Raw genomic sequence first — 14,910 nt, 5'->3', positions numbered from 1 at the left:
TTGTGAAACTGCCAATTCAGAATTTCCTTTTATCCAAACCTTTCTTGGGAGTAGCTTTAGATTGCAACTCATTGTTCTATCTACAAAGCACAAGCTTGTATTCTTGTCCCAAAGATCCGTATCTACTTGTGTGCTTGTGTATTGTTCACTATCTCCTCCACTACGTCCCATCTCTCTCTCTTCACACCCTCTTCCCCCCAAACCACCTGGCCTTGGGAGAATAATGAGTTGATAAATTTTGTAATTACCATTTGAAACCTCACCTATGTTAGCATCTAAGAAATAATGCACAAAATCGTTAACAGAAGCATGCCTGCCCAGGTTGATAGTCTGAAAATCAACTTTTTACAGCTGCCCATGTTTAATATGGTGGAATAAAAACAGAAATTGCTAGGAATACTCAGCAAGTCAGGCAGCACCTGTGGAGAGAGAAACCTAGTTAACATTTCAGGTTTGTGATCATTTATCAGGATCTGAAATGTTAACTTTTTCTCTCTCCACTGATGCTACTGAAGCCTGCAGAGTATTTTCAGGATTGCCGTTTCTGCTTCAGCATCTGCAGTTGCTTTTGTATTAAGTATGTGTCCATATGTTTTTGGTTAATGGCTAAATGAAGGAATGTGCAATAAGATCTGATGTGGGCAGGATCTGCTCTTTTTAGTTATTTATTTATTGGGTGTGTGCAAGCTGTATCTTTTTGTCCCAGGTATTGTGTTTCAGGTCAAATGTCTGGATTTGCAAGATGGAGGAAAGTTGTACTGTGTTTGGGTAGTGCGTGATCATACTCAGAGCCGGAGAGAGGCTGCACTGAAGACTCTTTTAATGTCCACTCTCAATAGTACCTCCGTGTCTGCAGACCATTCTATCAGCTTGGGAGAGGTCAGTCGGGTTAATACATCTGCAATATTAATTTGTTGTGGATTTAGCATTTAGTCTGTGTTGCATCATTTTGTCCCAAAAGGCTATCTCAGACCAATGGAATTTCTGCAGAAATTGCTAAAATAGTACTCTGAAGAATGGCTGCATTAAATCTGAGTGCTATATGAAACTGAGGAAGACTAAGATACAATGGAAATAACTTCTGCTGGCAAAGGGTATGAGTCAAGGCAGGTGATTAGAGTTTGGATACAGATCGGCCTTGATCTCATTGAATGGGATGGATAGGATAGAGGTGGAGAGGCTCTTCCCGCTCAGAAAGGACAGTAGGACTAGAGGGCACAGCCTCAGGATAAAGGGGGGACGGTTTAGAACGGAGTTGAGGAGGAACTTCTTCACTCAAAGGGTGGTGAATCTCTGGAATTCTCTGCCTGTTGAAGTGGTGGAGGCTGCCTCGCTCAATATTTTTAAGACGCGGGTTGATAGGTTTTTGATAGGCAAGGGGATTAACAGTTATGGGGAGAGGGCGGGAATGTGGAACTGAGCCACGACAGATCAGCCATGATCTTATTGAATGGCGGGGCAGGCTCAAAGGGCTAGATGGCCTACTCCTGCTCCTATTTCTTATGTTCATATGTTCTTATGTTCATTGAATGGTGAAATAGACTAGAGGGACTGAATGGCCTCCTCCTGGTCCCATGAATCTTCAGTAGATGGACTTTCAAAGCAAACCCATGCTTGAACATCTTAAAATTATTACTAAATTTGCTTACGTTTTAAATAATTAGTTTGTCCATTACTGGGAAGCAGTTTTCACTTACAAATAACATTGAAAGTCCTTTGGAAAAATGTGGGCACTCTTGTGAGAAGTGCAGAACAGTCTTGAATAAGCAGTACTCCAAGCATTGGTGAGAAAAATAAAGAGGTTGTTTAAAAAAAATCTAACATGGTTTAAGCATATTTCCTCCTAATAAGCAGCAACTTGCGTGTCAACAACTCCTGTTTCCCTTTTGTGCTACCTGCCTGCAATGACAAGGTTAGTAAATGAAGTGGGCAGTATATAGAAACCAGTAATTTGGGACATTTAAAAATTTTGTTTTTTCATGGGACATGATTGTCCCTGGCTAGGCCAGCATTTTTATTGCCCATCCCTAATTGCCCCATAGAAGGTGGTAGTGAACTGCCTTCTTGAACAGCTACAGTCCTTGTACTGTTTGCAAGAGAGCTTCAGGATTATGACCCTGTGACCCGTGATGAACTGCGCTTTAGTTTCCTGCAACTAAAAATCAAACTGTTATCTTGGGGAGCTAAATCATTTCTGTCCCTCTGCAAATCAAGACTGCTACTTGCTCTGGGTTTGCTCTGGGGGTACATGGGGTGGTGTGTCTGACATGTGGTTTGCCATTTTTGTTTAGGCAATAATGGAGACTGCTAGATCGAATGGCTTGAAGAGTTCTGAGGATCTGGAAGCAGTGAAAGCTTGTGAAGGAGAATACTCTGAGTATTATAGCACACTTCACCCACTGGGGAAGGGAGCTTTTGGCTTTGTGTGGACAGCCAGCCAAAAACTCAGCAAGAAAGAGGTATACGCAAAGCTTAATTCCTGAGTCAATGCATGTAGCTCATTTAGCAAAAAATCAAACCATGATAGAAACCGGTCGTTGTAAAAGTAGACTCAAATATTAGCAAATCTACTGCATGGACCAAGGTGATTTTTATTATTAAGACATTATTTTCTTTACAAAGAAATTGGAGATGAGATTTTTGATTTTTTGACTGTTGTAATGATTGGATTGCGTGTTCTGAAAGGGTAAAGGGAGTAGATTCAATAATAATTTTCAAAGAAAAATTGGAAAAATATTTGAAATGGTAAACATATAGGGCTCTGAAGAAAGAGAGGGGAATTGTATTGATTGGATAGCTCTTTTAAAAAGCCAATATGGGCACAATTGGTTTCCTTCTCTGGTTATTTTAATTGGATTATTTGGTTAGATTATACTCTGCAACATAATGGGCAGCCAGAAAACTTTTGAACAACATTGCTGATGTTTGACCAATTGTGAGCTGCTAATAACTGGAATTATTTCTCAAGTGAGATGTATGGAACAGTGGACTTGTGGATGAAAGACCCTATTCATAAACTGTTCTGATAGATGACTGGTTAAAGTAGTGAGTCGCTGCATTTTATAGGCTGAGAAGGTTCTGGCTTTGAGTTAGCGGATCTCAAAGTGAAGATTTACAATTCACTTCAGTCCTGGTTTAGGGAAATCTAGCTAGAATTATCACTTTTAATCTTACTGACTGATCTCTGCTGGAAAAAAGGTGTATGCAAACATTGGTCAAGCTTGATATTTAGTGCTGTGCCCCTACAGTTAAATAACCATTTGTTAACATTTGCTGGACTAAGATATTAAAAAGCTATGTTTTGTTGAGGCCCTGGACTTCATTAAGGGATTGAAGACTTAAGGAGAGAAGGGTGGGAGGAATTTTTATTGAAGGTCATTCATTTTCAGTGCTTCATTTGACTTTGGCTCAAATGTATGAGAGCTTTGTTCACTTCCCCAACCTCCTACTGAGGACATGTTATATGGGCATTCACAGCCTAGCTAGTTGCCAGCACTGATTGCCAGTGATAGCATGAATAGTTTTCAGCCATCATCATCATTGTACAGTTTCTACATGTGTTTTTGTTTTGTGTCTTCAGGTTGTGGTGAAATTTATTAGGAAGGACAAGATTGTGGAGGATTGCTGGGTGAATGATGTGGACCTAGGCAGAGTAAGTCAAGAGATTGCAATCCTTGCAAGACTCAATCATCCCAACATAATCAAGGTCAGTCACATTTCCTTTTGGTTTTTCCTTTTTAAACATCTTTTCTGTTCTTGTTTAGTATTTCTGCACTAGGATCCTGCTGCTGTTCCACAGTATGTCATGCAAACAAATTTGCATAATCCCAGCAGGGGAGTGGGATCCTTTCTGATGATTAATACTGACAGTGTTGCCTTCCAGCTCATTCCTTCCCCTGTGATAGCAGGAGATATTTTATTTCAGTTTCTCTATGTACTGCTGCTTGTGATACATTATGGAAGTGCAAAATGTTTGGTTGTGTGCATTGTCTTCGCATGACTGAGCTTCACACACTGACATTTACCATTCTGAGCTGAGTGCTCTCATTACTTGGATAGGGACCCATAGTGAGCAAACTGGTTAATGAAACTGGTCTTCGATTAGTGGTTCAGTTGGCAACTGGTGGATAGAGGAGAGCCGGTGGATGTGGTCTTTCTTGATTTTCAGAAGGCGTTTGACAAGGTACCTCACAAGAGGTTATTGCAGAAGGTAAGGGGGCATGGAGTTGGGGGTAGGGTGTTAGCGTGGATAGAGGATTGGTTGTCAAATAGGAGGCAGAGAGTGGGGGTTAATGGGTGCTATTCGGATTGGCGGTTGGTGACTAGTGGAGTGCCCCAGGAGTCGGTGCTGGGGCCTCAGCTATTTACCATTTATATAGATGATCTGGAGGAGGGAACCGAGTGTATGGTGTCGAAATTTGCTGATGACACCAAGATTGGTGGAACGGCAAATTGCACAGAGGGTGTGGAGAGTCTGCAGAAGGATCTAGATAGGCTGGGCGAATGGGCCAGGAACTGGCAAATGGAATTCAATGTTGGCAAGTGCAAGCTGGTCCACTTCGGTAGGAATAATGGTAGGAAGGACTATTACTTACATGGCGAAAAACTGCAGCAGGCGATGGTGCAGAGGGACCTCGGGGTCCTTGTGCATGAGTCGCAAAAACCCAGCCTGCAGGTGCAGCAGGTGGTCAGGAAGGCGAATGGGATGCTGGCCTTCATAGCGAGGGGGATTGAATATAAAAGTAGGGAGGTCTTGCTGCAGCTGTATAGGGCATTGGTGAGGCTGCAGCTGGAGTACTGTGTACAGTTTTGGTTGCCGCACTTACGCAAGGATATTTTGGCCTTGGAGGGAGTGCAGAGGAGGTTTACTAGGCTGATACCAGAGTTGAGGGGGTTGAGCTATGAGGAGAGGCTGAATAAACTAGGCTTGTACTTGTTAGAGTTTAGAAGAATGAGGGGAGATCTCATTGAGACATATAAGATGATGAATGGGATGGATAGGATAGAGGTGGAGAGACTCTTCCCGCTCAGAAAGGACAGTAGGACTCGGAGGCACAGCCTCAAGATAAAGGGGGGGACAGTTTAGAACGGAGTTGAGGAGGAACTTCTTCACTCAAAGGGTTGTGGATCTCTGGAATTATCTGCCCGTTGAAGTGGTGGAGGCTACCTCGCTAAATATTTTTAAGACGCGGGTTGATGGGTTTTTGATAAGCGAGGGGATTAAGGGTTATGGGGAGAGGGTGGGAATGTGGAACTGAGCCACGACAGATCAGCCATGATCTTATTGAATGGCGGGGCTGGCTCGAAGGGCTAGATGGCCTACTCCTGCTCCTATTTCTTAAGTTCTTTATTTTAAAGTAGGGTAGAAAACAGTAGAGCCTAAACTCCATTGACTTAACAGTTCTTTTTATTTTCTATTTGTATTGTTCCTTACTGGAAATACAGTTACAAATTCAAACAAGATGCTTCACAATCCTTTCAGGTACTTGATGTGTTTGAGAACCTGGATTTCTTTCAGCTTGTGATGGAAAAACATGGAGTTGGTTTGGACCTCTTTGAGTTCATTGATCAACAGCCAGACCTAGATGAGCCACTTGCATCTTTCATATTCAGACAGGTAAAGAGAGTGAAAGGACAATAGGTTCATAATCAAAATTTTATCTTTAATGGAGTATGTTAATTTTGAAAAAAGGTAAATAATCATTAAATAATATAAAGGTCTTGTGCCATTAAAGAGCCAATTAGTTTTTCATACTAAATGTACGTATTCTCTACAATGGATTTATTAACATGCTGTTTCTGCATTTTATGCAACAATCATGTGTGATGCTTGGGGAGTGACAGCTTGAGCAACTGGAGGTAACATTTGGTTACTACAGGAGCAGCTTAAACTATATATTAAGCTGCAATCATGAGTTTGGAGACAGCAAAGGGAAGGACCTGGAGACAGATTAAATTTGGAGTTATAACATGAGTGAGTCCAGTAGAATTGGAGTCTGGGAGAAGGAGGAATGCAGCAGAGAAAGTCATGAATTTCTAATAATGAAAACAGAAAATGCTAGAAAAATCCAGCAAGTCTGACAGCATCTCTGAAAAGAGAAACAGAGTTAATGTTTTGAATCCAATAGGAGTCGTCTTCAGAACTCAGGAATCCTTATCTTGGTCTCTGCATCTGGTGCTTGAGGCAATAATGGTGTGAGGACGAAAGAATGGTTAAGAATGTAGATGCTCAGAAAAGGGGGTCTAGATTTCTTGCCCAGTAGGAGTTCCTAGAATAATTCTTTGTTTTATTTGGAAATACCATAAATTCTTGACATGACCATGCCAGATTTGACAAATGGTTAGGCCTGCTGTGCTCTTGTTATAATATAGGCTACATTCCTCAGAGTTGAAGGAGTGACAGTGCAGGTGAAAAGGGAATGATGCCTGGGAACAAAAGCACCTACAATAGGGAGGGAGCAGAACTAAACAGATCTGAGGGACAATAAGCTAGGAATTTGGGATCAAAGTTGGAAGGATGGAGTTTTTACATGGGTAATGTGAGAAAGATGTAGAAGTGATCGGTCATAACTTTAGCTGAAATTGAGGCCACAGATACTGAGAAACTGTGATGGAAAAGTACAATTATTTACATTTGTGCCAGATAGCTTTAGACTCTCTGCCACTGCTGTCTATACAATTCATGTTTGGTTTATTTTCTCGCTCTATAATCTTAGTTTCCTTGTGGTTTCCCACCTGCATTCTCTCCTATATCTGGTCATTTGCTTAGTTTTGTCTTTACACTTTCCCAGTGAGTACTGAGATGGACAGACCTATGTGTGTTGCAGATTGTGGCCGCAGTAGACTATCTGCACAGTAAGTGCATTCTACATCGCGATATCAAGGACGAGAATGTGATTATTGATGAGGATTTCACTATTAAACTTATTGACTTTGGCTCAGCTGTGAACTTGGAGCCTGGGAAGGTTTTCCATACATTTTATGGAACGATTGAATACTGCTCCCCAGAAGTGCTAATGGGAAACCCGTGAGTATAATACCAGGGAAACCTGTGGATGACAGATGTTGAACATACAGGGTGGAATCTTCCCAAAAAAAAATTCTAAGTGTCATAAAAGTCTGAAGATTACAGTGTCTCCCCCCACCTCCCCACTCATCAAGTGACATTGCTACCCCCAAAACCGCATCAGGACCCTCCTGACGAGTCCCTTGGCAGACCTCCTGTACAAACCTCATCCCATTCCCCCCTTCACTTGCATAGCCCCCCACCCCTCTGAGTTCCTCCCTGCATGAGTCCCCCCTTGGCACTGTTAGGCTGTCACTGCCTGATGGACATTGCCTGGTTATGTCCCGAACCACCTGGGGGTTTCAGTGGCCTCCAAGCCCCTGGCATGGCCATAGCACCTGGTCCCTGCTACTGCAGAGCAGTATTGATTCTCGCTGGCATGATGTTACGCTGGCAAGCGAGAAAGCAGCCGTGAGGACAGAAGCATTTGAGGAGGATCAGCTGAAGTGTTTTTAACTTCTGTTCATAGGAAATAGGAAAGTGCGCGAAGCCGTTCTCGTTGGCAAAAAAGGGCCAGGTAGATGCCCTCGTGTGCCATCTTCCTGGTGTGCCACGCTGATAGGCACGGCAAGTCGATAAAATCGCACCTAAGATTTTTATTTGACACACTTGGATGTCGAAATTCCCTTTTTTTGGATTTTGCCCAGTGATCCTATTTCCCACCTAACAAACTGTTCTTGCTGGAGGAAGGATTAGGCCTGTGAAATGCTGTACTGCTGCCACTAGTGCCGTTCCATTTGACTCACTGGAACTCTGTATTTTTAATTGAAGGACTTTCCTTCTGATGCCACTCCCTCCTCTCTTGTTTCACTTCATTCTGGGCAAACCTATAACCCAACTCTTCCTCCTTAGCTGTTCTGATCCCAAACTATATATGGCCTCTGACATCTTGGATTTTGCTGTATACTAAACATAGTTTCTTATGGTTCTTTTTAACAACATTTTCTCCATACATGCTAATGCACCAGAGTTGCTGCTAAATTTCTACCAGTGTCACAGTGACCAAATGATTGAGAGTATTTTGCAGTAACTAATGAATTTTAATTTATTGTGTTAGTTTTTCTTTTGCGACCAAGGCTAATAAACTGGAGCTCTTGCAATCCCTACTGCATTCTCATTTCACAGACGTCCAGTGCACCAGCTTCATAGTGATCAGCTTATCCCACTTAACTTTGACTGTGTCCTTGATAGAACCTACCACTGAAAATACATCACAAATAACAGAGGATCAAGTTAACTAGTTTTATTCCACCTTTTGTATCAAGTTAAGGGCTTGTAGTAACATCGTAGACTGTAAAAGCTTGTTTGTTTGGGCTATAAACACATGAAGTATACATGGAAGAAAAACTGCCCTACTTTGTGCAATAAAATCATAAAACTGTCTACAAACTATTTTCAGATACTTGCACGATGTAACCGATCTGTAAAAGGAGATTTGTGTAAAATAAGCAGATATGTACTTTTGAGAATTTACTAAAAGGAGGCAGTGGGTTTTCCATTCTCCATAAATAAAACAAATCTTCATGTTGTACAATATTGTCTTAGTGGTGAGGTGAATTACTGCTCCAGTGTTTTACGTTGGTGTATTAAAAATGTTCTTGAAAGTCTACATTCAACATTAACGGATCTTTGATTTTGAAGTAGTCTAATTTTTGTTCTCTTGTACAATATAAGACCCTTTTACCTTTTTTGTCTGTACCCAGGTACTCTGGGCCTGAATTAGAGATCTGGTCCCTGGGAGTGACCTTGTATACCCTAGTCTTTGCAGAGAATCCGTTCAGTGATGTGGAGGAGACGGTGGCAGCTAAGCTAAAACTGCCTTTTCAAGTGTCTGAAGGTAAGAAATATTCTCAACCATTGAAATTTTACATTGTGAATAGTATTTGTCTGTAATCTGGACCATATGTATTGAGTTTGCTCAATTTGCAGGTTCTGGGATTGAAGCAATAATGCATGTGTTGTATGGGTTGGGATAGTAATGTCATTGAATGGGAGGTTGGAGTGCTGTTGGTAAATCCTTGCTTATTGATACCATTTGTAGCTGAAAGCCAATACCACAGCCTTTTAAGCTTATTTATTTGTTGTCACAAGTTGATTTTAGTTAACACTGTGATGAAGTTACTATGAAAATCCCCTCGTCACCACACTCTGGCACCTGTTCGGGTACACTGAGGGAGAATTTAGCATGGCTAATGCACCTAACCAAAACATCTTTCAGGTTAGATTCAGTAACTCTGTTTTACTTTAGAGCATGTCAAGGCAATGGGATGGTAAAATGTGTTGCATTTGTAGTACTGGGATGAGGGTGATGCCATGAGTTTGTTGAGAGCATCCACTTCATTGTCTATTTATATTGTTGTAAATGTACCACATTTATTACCCTGTACACTCCCTTTCCAAAAATAAATTCTTTAATGTGCTAAATAAATATTCATCATAGTTCATTCTTCAGGGTGAAGATGACCTTGTCCATCATCTGGTGAATTTGATAGGGTGGGTAGCTAGGTGACTGTTGAGGCCACATGCACCCATATGGTTCCACTGTGGACAGAGGAGACTGCAGACAGTTGATGTTCAGTTGGGTTGCAGTCTTGGAATTTTCTCCTCTTGTGTTTCTATTTGGTTATGCCAGATGCAGGACTTGGGTGGGATTGTGGTTGGTGTGGACTTGATGGGCCAAATGGCCTCCTTATGCACTGTACTATTCTATGATTCATTCAGCCAATCATATCTACACTCGCCAACAAGTAGCCAACTAGCCTGGTACTACTTTCTAGCTCCTGGTCCGAAGGCCTGTGGTTACATTCTTCAAATGCATATCCAAGCACATTTTAAATGTTACAAGGGTTTTTGCTTACCTCACCTTTTCAGGCAGTGAGTTCTGGACACCTAGTTCCTTTTGGGTGAAATAATTTTCCTATGATTTCCCTCTAAATCTCTATTTTTATTCTAAATCTATGCCTGTTGGTTATGGACCCCTCAGCAAAGGGGAATTAGGCCTTCCTATCCACTCCAGTTAGTTATAAATGCTTTAATCAATAAAATGGTTCCTCATCAAGGACTAAGCACATTCTGGAAAAAATTGTGCTTTTTATAAAGATCTTGTCCTTAAAGGGTTAATATAAAAACTCTGGTAGTTGGTCTTCCTGGAGAAGATAATATTTTACAAGAAAAAGTAATTAATCTGTTTTAAAGATACTGGAAATCCCTTGACCCTGGTGCATTGCTTACAAAAGGGTCACATGGTGCTTTATGACTTTGAAAGAAACCATGCCTGGAAAACTGTTTCAAAGCTGCTTTGGGGTTTACGTTGGAGAAGAAGAGGGATCAACTACTGGTGTAAAAGAGACAACAGCTCTTTGCTCAGTACAAAGCTGCAAATGAATGGAAGTTGCTCCTAAGTTGCTCTAACTGCTGAAATTGAGAGGCTGCAAGTTTTCCTCAAAGTCTGTCTGAAAACTAGTGCAAGAGTCATCAATGTTTGCCAGACCAATAACATAATCCTGACAGCATTTCAAGAACTCCGTTATCTATCTTTTTCCCTTGAACCGTTGACTTTTTAAATCTTGTGACAGAAATCCTGTATTTGTGTGTGTAATTAATATACTTTTTATAAATATATAAAAAGGAAGAGGCTGGCTAGGGTGAACGTTGGACCCTTAGAGGATGAGGGGGGGGATTTAGTGGTAGGGGATGGGGAAATGGCTGAGGTCTTGAATAACTTTTTTGTTTCGGTCTTCACGGAGGAGGATGTGAATAATTTGCCAGGTGTTAGTGATGGAAAGGTGGTGGGACTGGAGTGCCTGAATGACATTATTGTTACTAGAGAGGCAGTGCTTGACAGACTGGAGGGACTGATTGTGGACAAGTCCCCAGGACCGGATGGAATGCATCCGAGGGTTCTGAAAGAAATGGCGGAGGTGATAGTGGATGCCTTGGTGGTTATTTTCCAGACATCGCTGGATTCCGGGTAAGTGCCGGAAGATTGGAAAACGGCTAATGTTACGCCGTTGTTTAAGAAGGGTGGCAGGCAAAAGGCGGGGAATTATAGGCCGGTTAGTTTAACGTCTGTTGTAGGTAAAATGTTAGAATCCGTCATCAAGGAGGAAATAGCGAGGCATCTTGAGGGGAATTGCTTGATAGAGCAGACACAGCACGGTTTCGTTAAGGGGAAGTTGTGTCTGACGAATTTATTGGAGTTCTATGAGGATGTGTCTAGGGCAGTGGATAGAGGAGAGCTGGTGGATGTGGTGTTTCTTGATTTTCAGAAGGCGTTTGACAAGGTGCCTCACAAGAGGTTATTGCAGAAGGTCAGGGGGCATGGAGTTGGGGGTAGGATGTTAGCGTGGATAGAAGATTGGCTGCCTAATAGGAGGCAGAGAGTGGGGGTTAATGGGTGCTATTCGGATTGGTGGTTGGTGACTAGTGGAGTGCCCCAGGGGTCGGTGCTGGGGCCTCAGCTATTTACCATTTATATAGATGATCTGGAGGAGGGAACCGAGTGTATGGTGTCGAAATTTGCTGATGACACCAAGATTGGTGGAACGGCAAATTGCGCGGAGGGTGTGGAGAGTCTGCAGAAGGATCTAGATAGGCTGGGCGAATGGGCCAGGAACTGGCAAATGGAATTTAATGTTGGCAAATGTGAGGTTGTCCGCTTTGGTAGGAATAATGGTAGGAAGGACTATTACTTACGTGGCGAAAAACTGCAGCATGTGACGGTGCAGAGGGACCTCGGGGTCCTTGTGCATGAGTCGCAAAAACCCAGCCTGCAGGTGCAGCAGGTGGTCAGGAAGGCGAATGGGATGCTGGCCTTCATAGCGAGGGGGATTGAATATAAAAGTAGGGAGGTCTTGCTGCAGCTGTATAGGGCACTGGTGAGGCCACAGCTGGAGTACTGCGTGCAGTTTTGGTCGCCGCACTTACGCAAAGATATTTTGGCCTTGGAGGGAGTGCAGAGGAGGTTTACTAGACTGATACCGGAGTTGAGAGGGTTGAACTATGAGGAGAGGCTGAATAAACTAGGCTTGTACTCGTTAGAGTTTAGAAGAATGAGGGGAGATCTCATTGAGACATATAAGATGATGAATGGGATGGATAGGATAAAGGTGGAGAGGCTCTTCCCGCTCAGAAAGGACAGTAGGACTAGAGGGCATAGCCTCAAGATAAAGTGGGGGGGGGCGCGGTTTAGAATGGAGTTGAGGAGGAACTTCTTCACTGAAAAGGTGGTGAATCTCTGGAATTCTCTGCCCGGAAGTGGTGGAGGCTGCCTCGCTAAATATTTTTAAGACGCGGGTTGATAGGTTTTTGATAGGCAAGGGGATTAAGGGTTATGGGGAGAGGGCGGGAATGTGGAACTGAGCCACGACAGATCAGCCATGATCTTATTGAATGGCGGGGCAGGCTCGAGGGGCTAGATGGCCTACTCCTGCTCCTATTTCTTATGTTCTTATGTTCTTACTCACATTTTCCTCTAGTCCAATGACCAGGACGGCACAAACAACTCCAGCTGTGTTTAAGGAGTTACAGGAGATCTATTATACAGTGAAAGTATGTAAAAATCATACTGTTATGATCCCACTTGGGTTACTATTTGATGGGAAAACCCAAGAATGGAACCCTGGTTCAATAGACCGTAACTTTTACTTTTTTAAGAAAGTCAGTTTTAAGTTTATTTATTAGTGTCACTCATAGGCTTACATTAACACTGCAATGAAGTTACTGTGAAAATCCCCTTGTCACCATACTCCAGCGCCTGTTGGGTACATGAACAGGAAAATATAGAGGAACAGAATCACAGGATTGTCCATTAGCTATTAATGACAGAAAAAAAAGTTTATTAAACATGAAAAGTTTGATTAAAATACAGCACTCTTTCACTTCCACTTATCTTCACGAATGCACACAGATTTTAAAGATGATACAAGTTATACAATATATCTTATGTTAATATTCCTGAAATACACAATCCCTGTAACTCAAAGAGATAACTGGTCAGACAACACCTGACTGAAATAGATTTTACTGTGTTGTTATTCTGTGGATTTCTCCTCAAATTCCGCCCAGATGATTGTCACCACAAGTGTTTTCAAACTCCTCTCTCAAAAAGACACGCTTTAGAATCTCCTTACAAACACTGGTTTCCTGCAGCTGGCTTCAGCAAGGAACCAGTTCCAAGTTTTACAACTCATCTTTCTGTATTCCTTTGTCTTGAGGAGCAACGTGCTATCAACCTTTCCCACAAACTCTCTTGATACAGCCACTAATGGCTTCACAGTTGTTCACTTATCACTTTATAAGCTAGATTAAAATAGCATCAACATTCAGAGTGCTTCAATTATCACTGCCTTTTCACTAACTAACTCCACCAAGTCTACACATTTCATTTGTACTTTAATTTCAATGAACAGTTCCAATTCCTGTTTTCCTTTTTATTTCAGTTTTCCTGGAAATGTCGCTTCATTCTACAGTTTCCATGACTAATTGCTCTTTGTTTTCTGGTGTTCCTTTTGGGAAGTCTGCTTTTTGCAGTCCCTTTGTTATGCATCTAGCAGAAGGCTGAGGGAGCTGCTCCCTCTCTAGCCTTCTGGCTGCATCTGCTATGAATTCAGCTAAAACTAAACTCGAGCCTAAAGGCTTCCCTGATTGCTAAGCAACAGCTCATTTTTTTTCTCTAATCTTGTCTACCTTTCACGTCATTAACTATGTCTGTATTGTGCTTAGAAAGTTATAGTTTGAACTGCAACCAAAACCCCCATACATGCAAACACCTTGGTTTAACATTAATCTTACAAGAGTTTTATCCTTGCACAAAAACACCAAATTAAACTCAAATCTAAACCTAATTTCTAATATCCAACAATACAAACATAGATTACTTACAACTGCCTCTGTTTCCTGACAGCACAAAATGCAATACTTTCTCTGAGCAAAGGCACAAGTGGTCAATCAGTAAATAATAAAGAATGACAAATATGCATGGAGTTAGATATGAATCTAACTCATGGATGCCAATGCTCAGGTGTTTAGGGCTACTGAACTCTTCCCTTTTTGTCCCTCTTCCGCAGAATTTATGCACCTGGTGTCCTGTATGCTGCAGCCCGATCCTCACCAGCGTCTAAGTCTAGAGGAATTAATGAAGAATCAGTGGGTGACGCAACCAGTCAACCTGGCTCTCTACACCTGGGAGGAGGTGTACTCCAGCAAAGGAAGTGAGTATGGGACTTGTGTCCTTTTCATATAGTTACGAATTGAGCAATAAATGGTGGAGCAGACTCGAATGGCTTACTCCTTTATTCTATTCTTTATATTTCTAAGTACCACCTTACTTTTGGGTTAAAGGAGCAGATCTGATGGAACTAAAATCAGGGGAAAATGAAGAAGATTTTATCTTCTCAGAATATTAACATTACCCTTTGGATTTTAAATAAATTCAGCAGCTTGGTCTTAATAGCACCATCTTGACAACCTATTCCGAATCTTCTCTTTTTATATTTTGTCCTTTATACCTTATTGTTTACTTTAGAAGTTTACTATATTTTCCCTGGTTATCCAGAACCAGTCGTGGAATCTCAATGAGTCAAGCTTGGATGAATTGAAATTCTGTTTGAGTCAAAGTTGTCAATTATTCCTGCTGGCAGAATAGCGAAAACTATATTAAAAAAATGTCAGTGTTTAGCCAAAATTCAGCAATGCTCAATCTGGGTTAGTCGAACTTCTATTTCATGCTGGCAGGGGAAATGGGTCATTTGAACGCACTGACCAATCGATCAGAGTGAAGTGGTTGGACATAAGCATGTTTAGATTTCTCAGTGAAGTGACTTGCAGAGTATACTACTGGCAAG

General features: G+C 41.8%; 1 protein-coding gene across 2 annotated transcripts in view; it reads left to right on the top strand.

Moving 5' to 3' along the window:
• The window catches only part of pask (PAS domain containing serine/threonine kinase), a 56,426-nt gene that overhangs the window by 29,103 nt on the left and 12,413 nt on the right, over positions 1-14,910 (top strand). For both annotated transcript variants that reach the window (XM_080185322.1, XM_080185321.1), the window contains 7 exons: positions 707-879; positions 2,292-2,459; positions 3,581-3,706; positions 5,483-5,617; positions 6,828-7,027; positions 8,770-8,903; positions 14,134-14,277. In XM_080185322.1, coding sequence (XP_080041448.1) covers positions 707-879; positions 2,292-2,459; positions 3,581-3,706; positions 5,483-5,617; positions 6,828-7,027; positions 8,770-8,903; positions 14,134-14,277 — 1,080 coding nt within the window. The remainder of the gene's footprint in view (positions 1-706; positions 880-2,291; positions 2,460-3,580; positions 3,707-5,482; positions 5,618-6,827; positions 7,028-8,769; positions 8,904-14,133; positions 14,278-14,910) is intronic.

This window comes from Carcharhinus amblyrhynchos, chromosome 3, assembly GCF_965287045.1.
Source record: "Carcharhinus amblyrhynchos chromosome 3, sCarAmb.v2.hapA, whole genome shotgun sequence".
NCBI lineage: Eukaryota > Metazoa > Chordata > Chondrichthyes > Carcharhiniformes > Carcharhinidae > Carcharhinus > Carcharhinus amblyrhynchos.
This window is presented reverse-complemented; position numbering and strand designations above follow the sequence as displayed.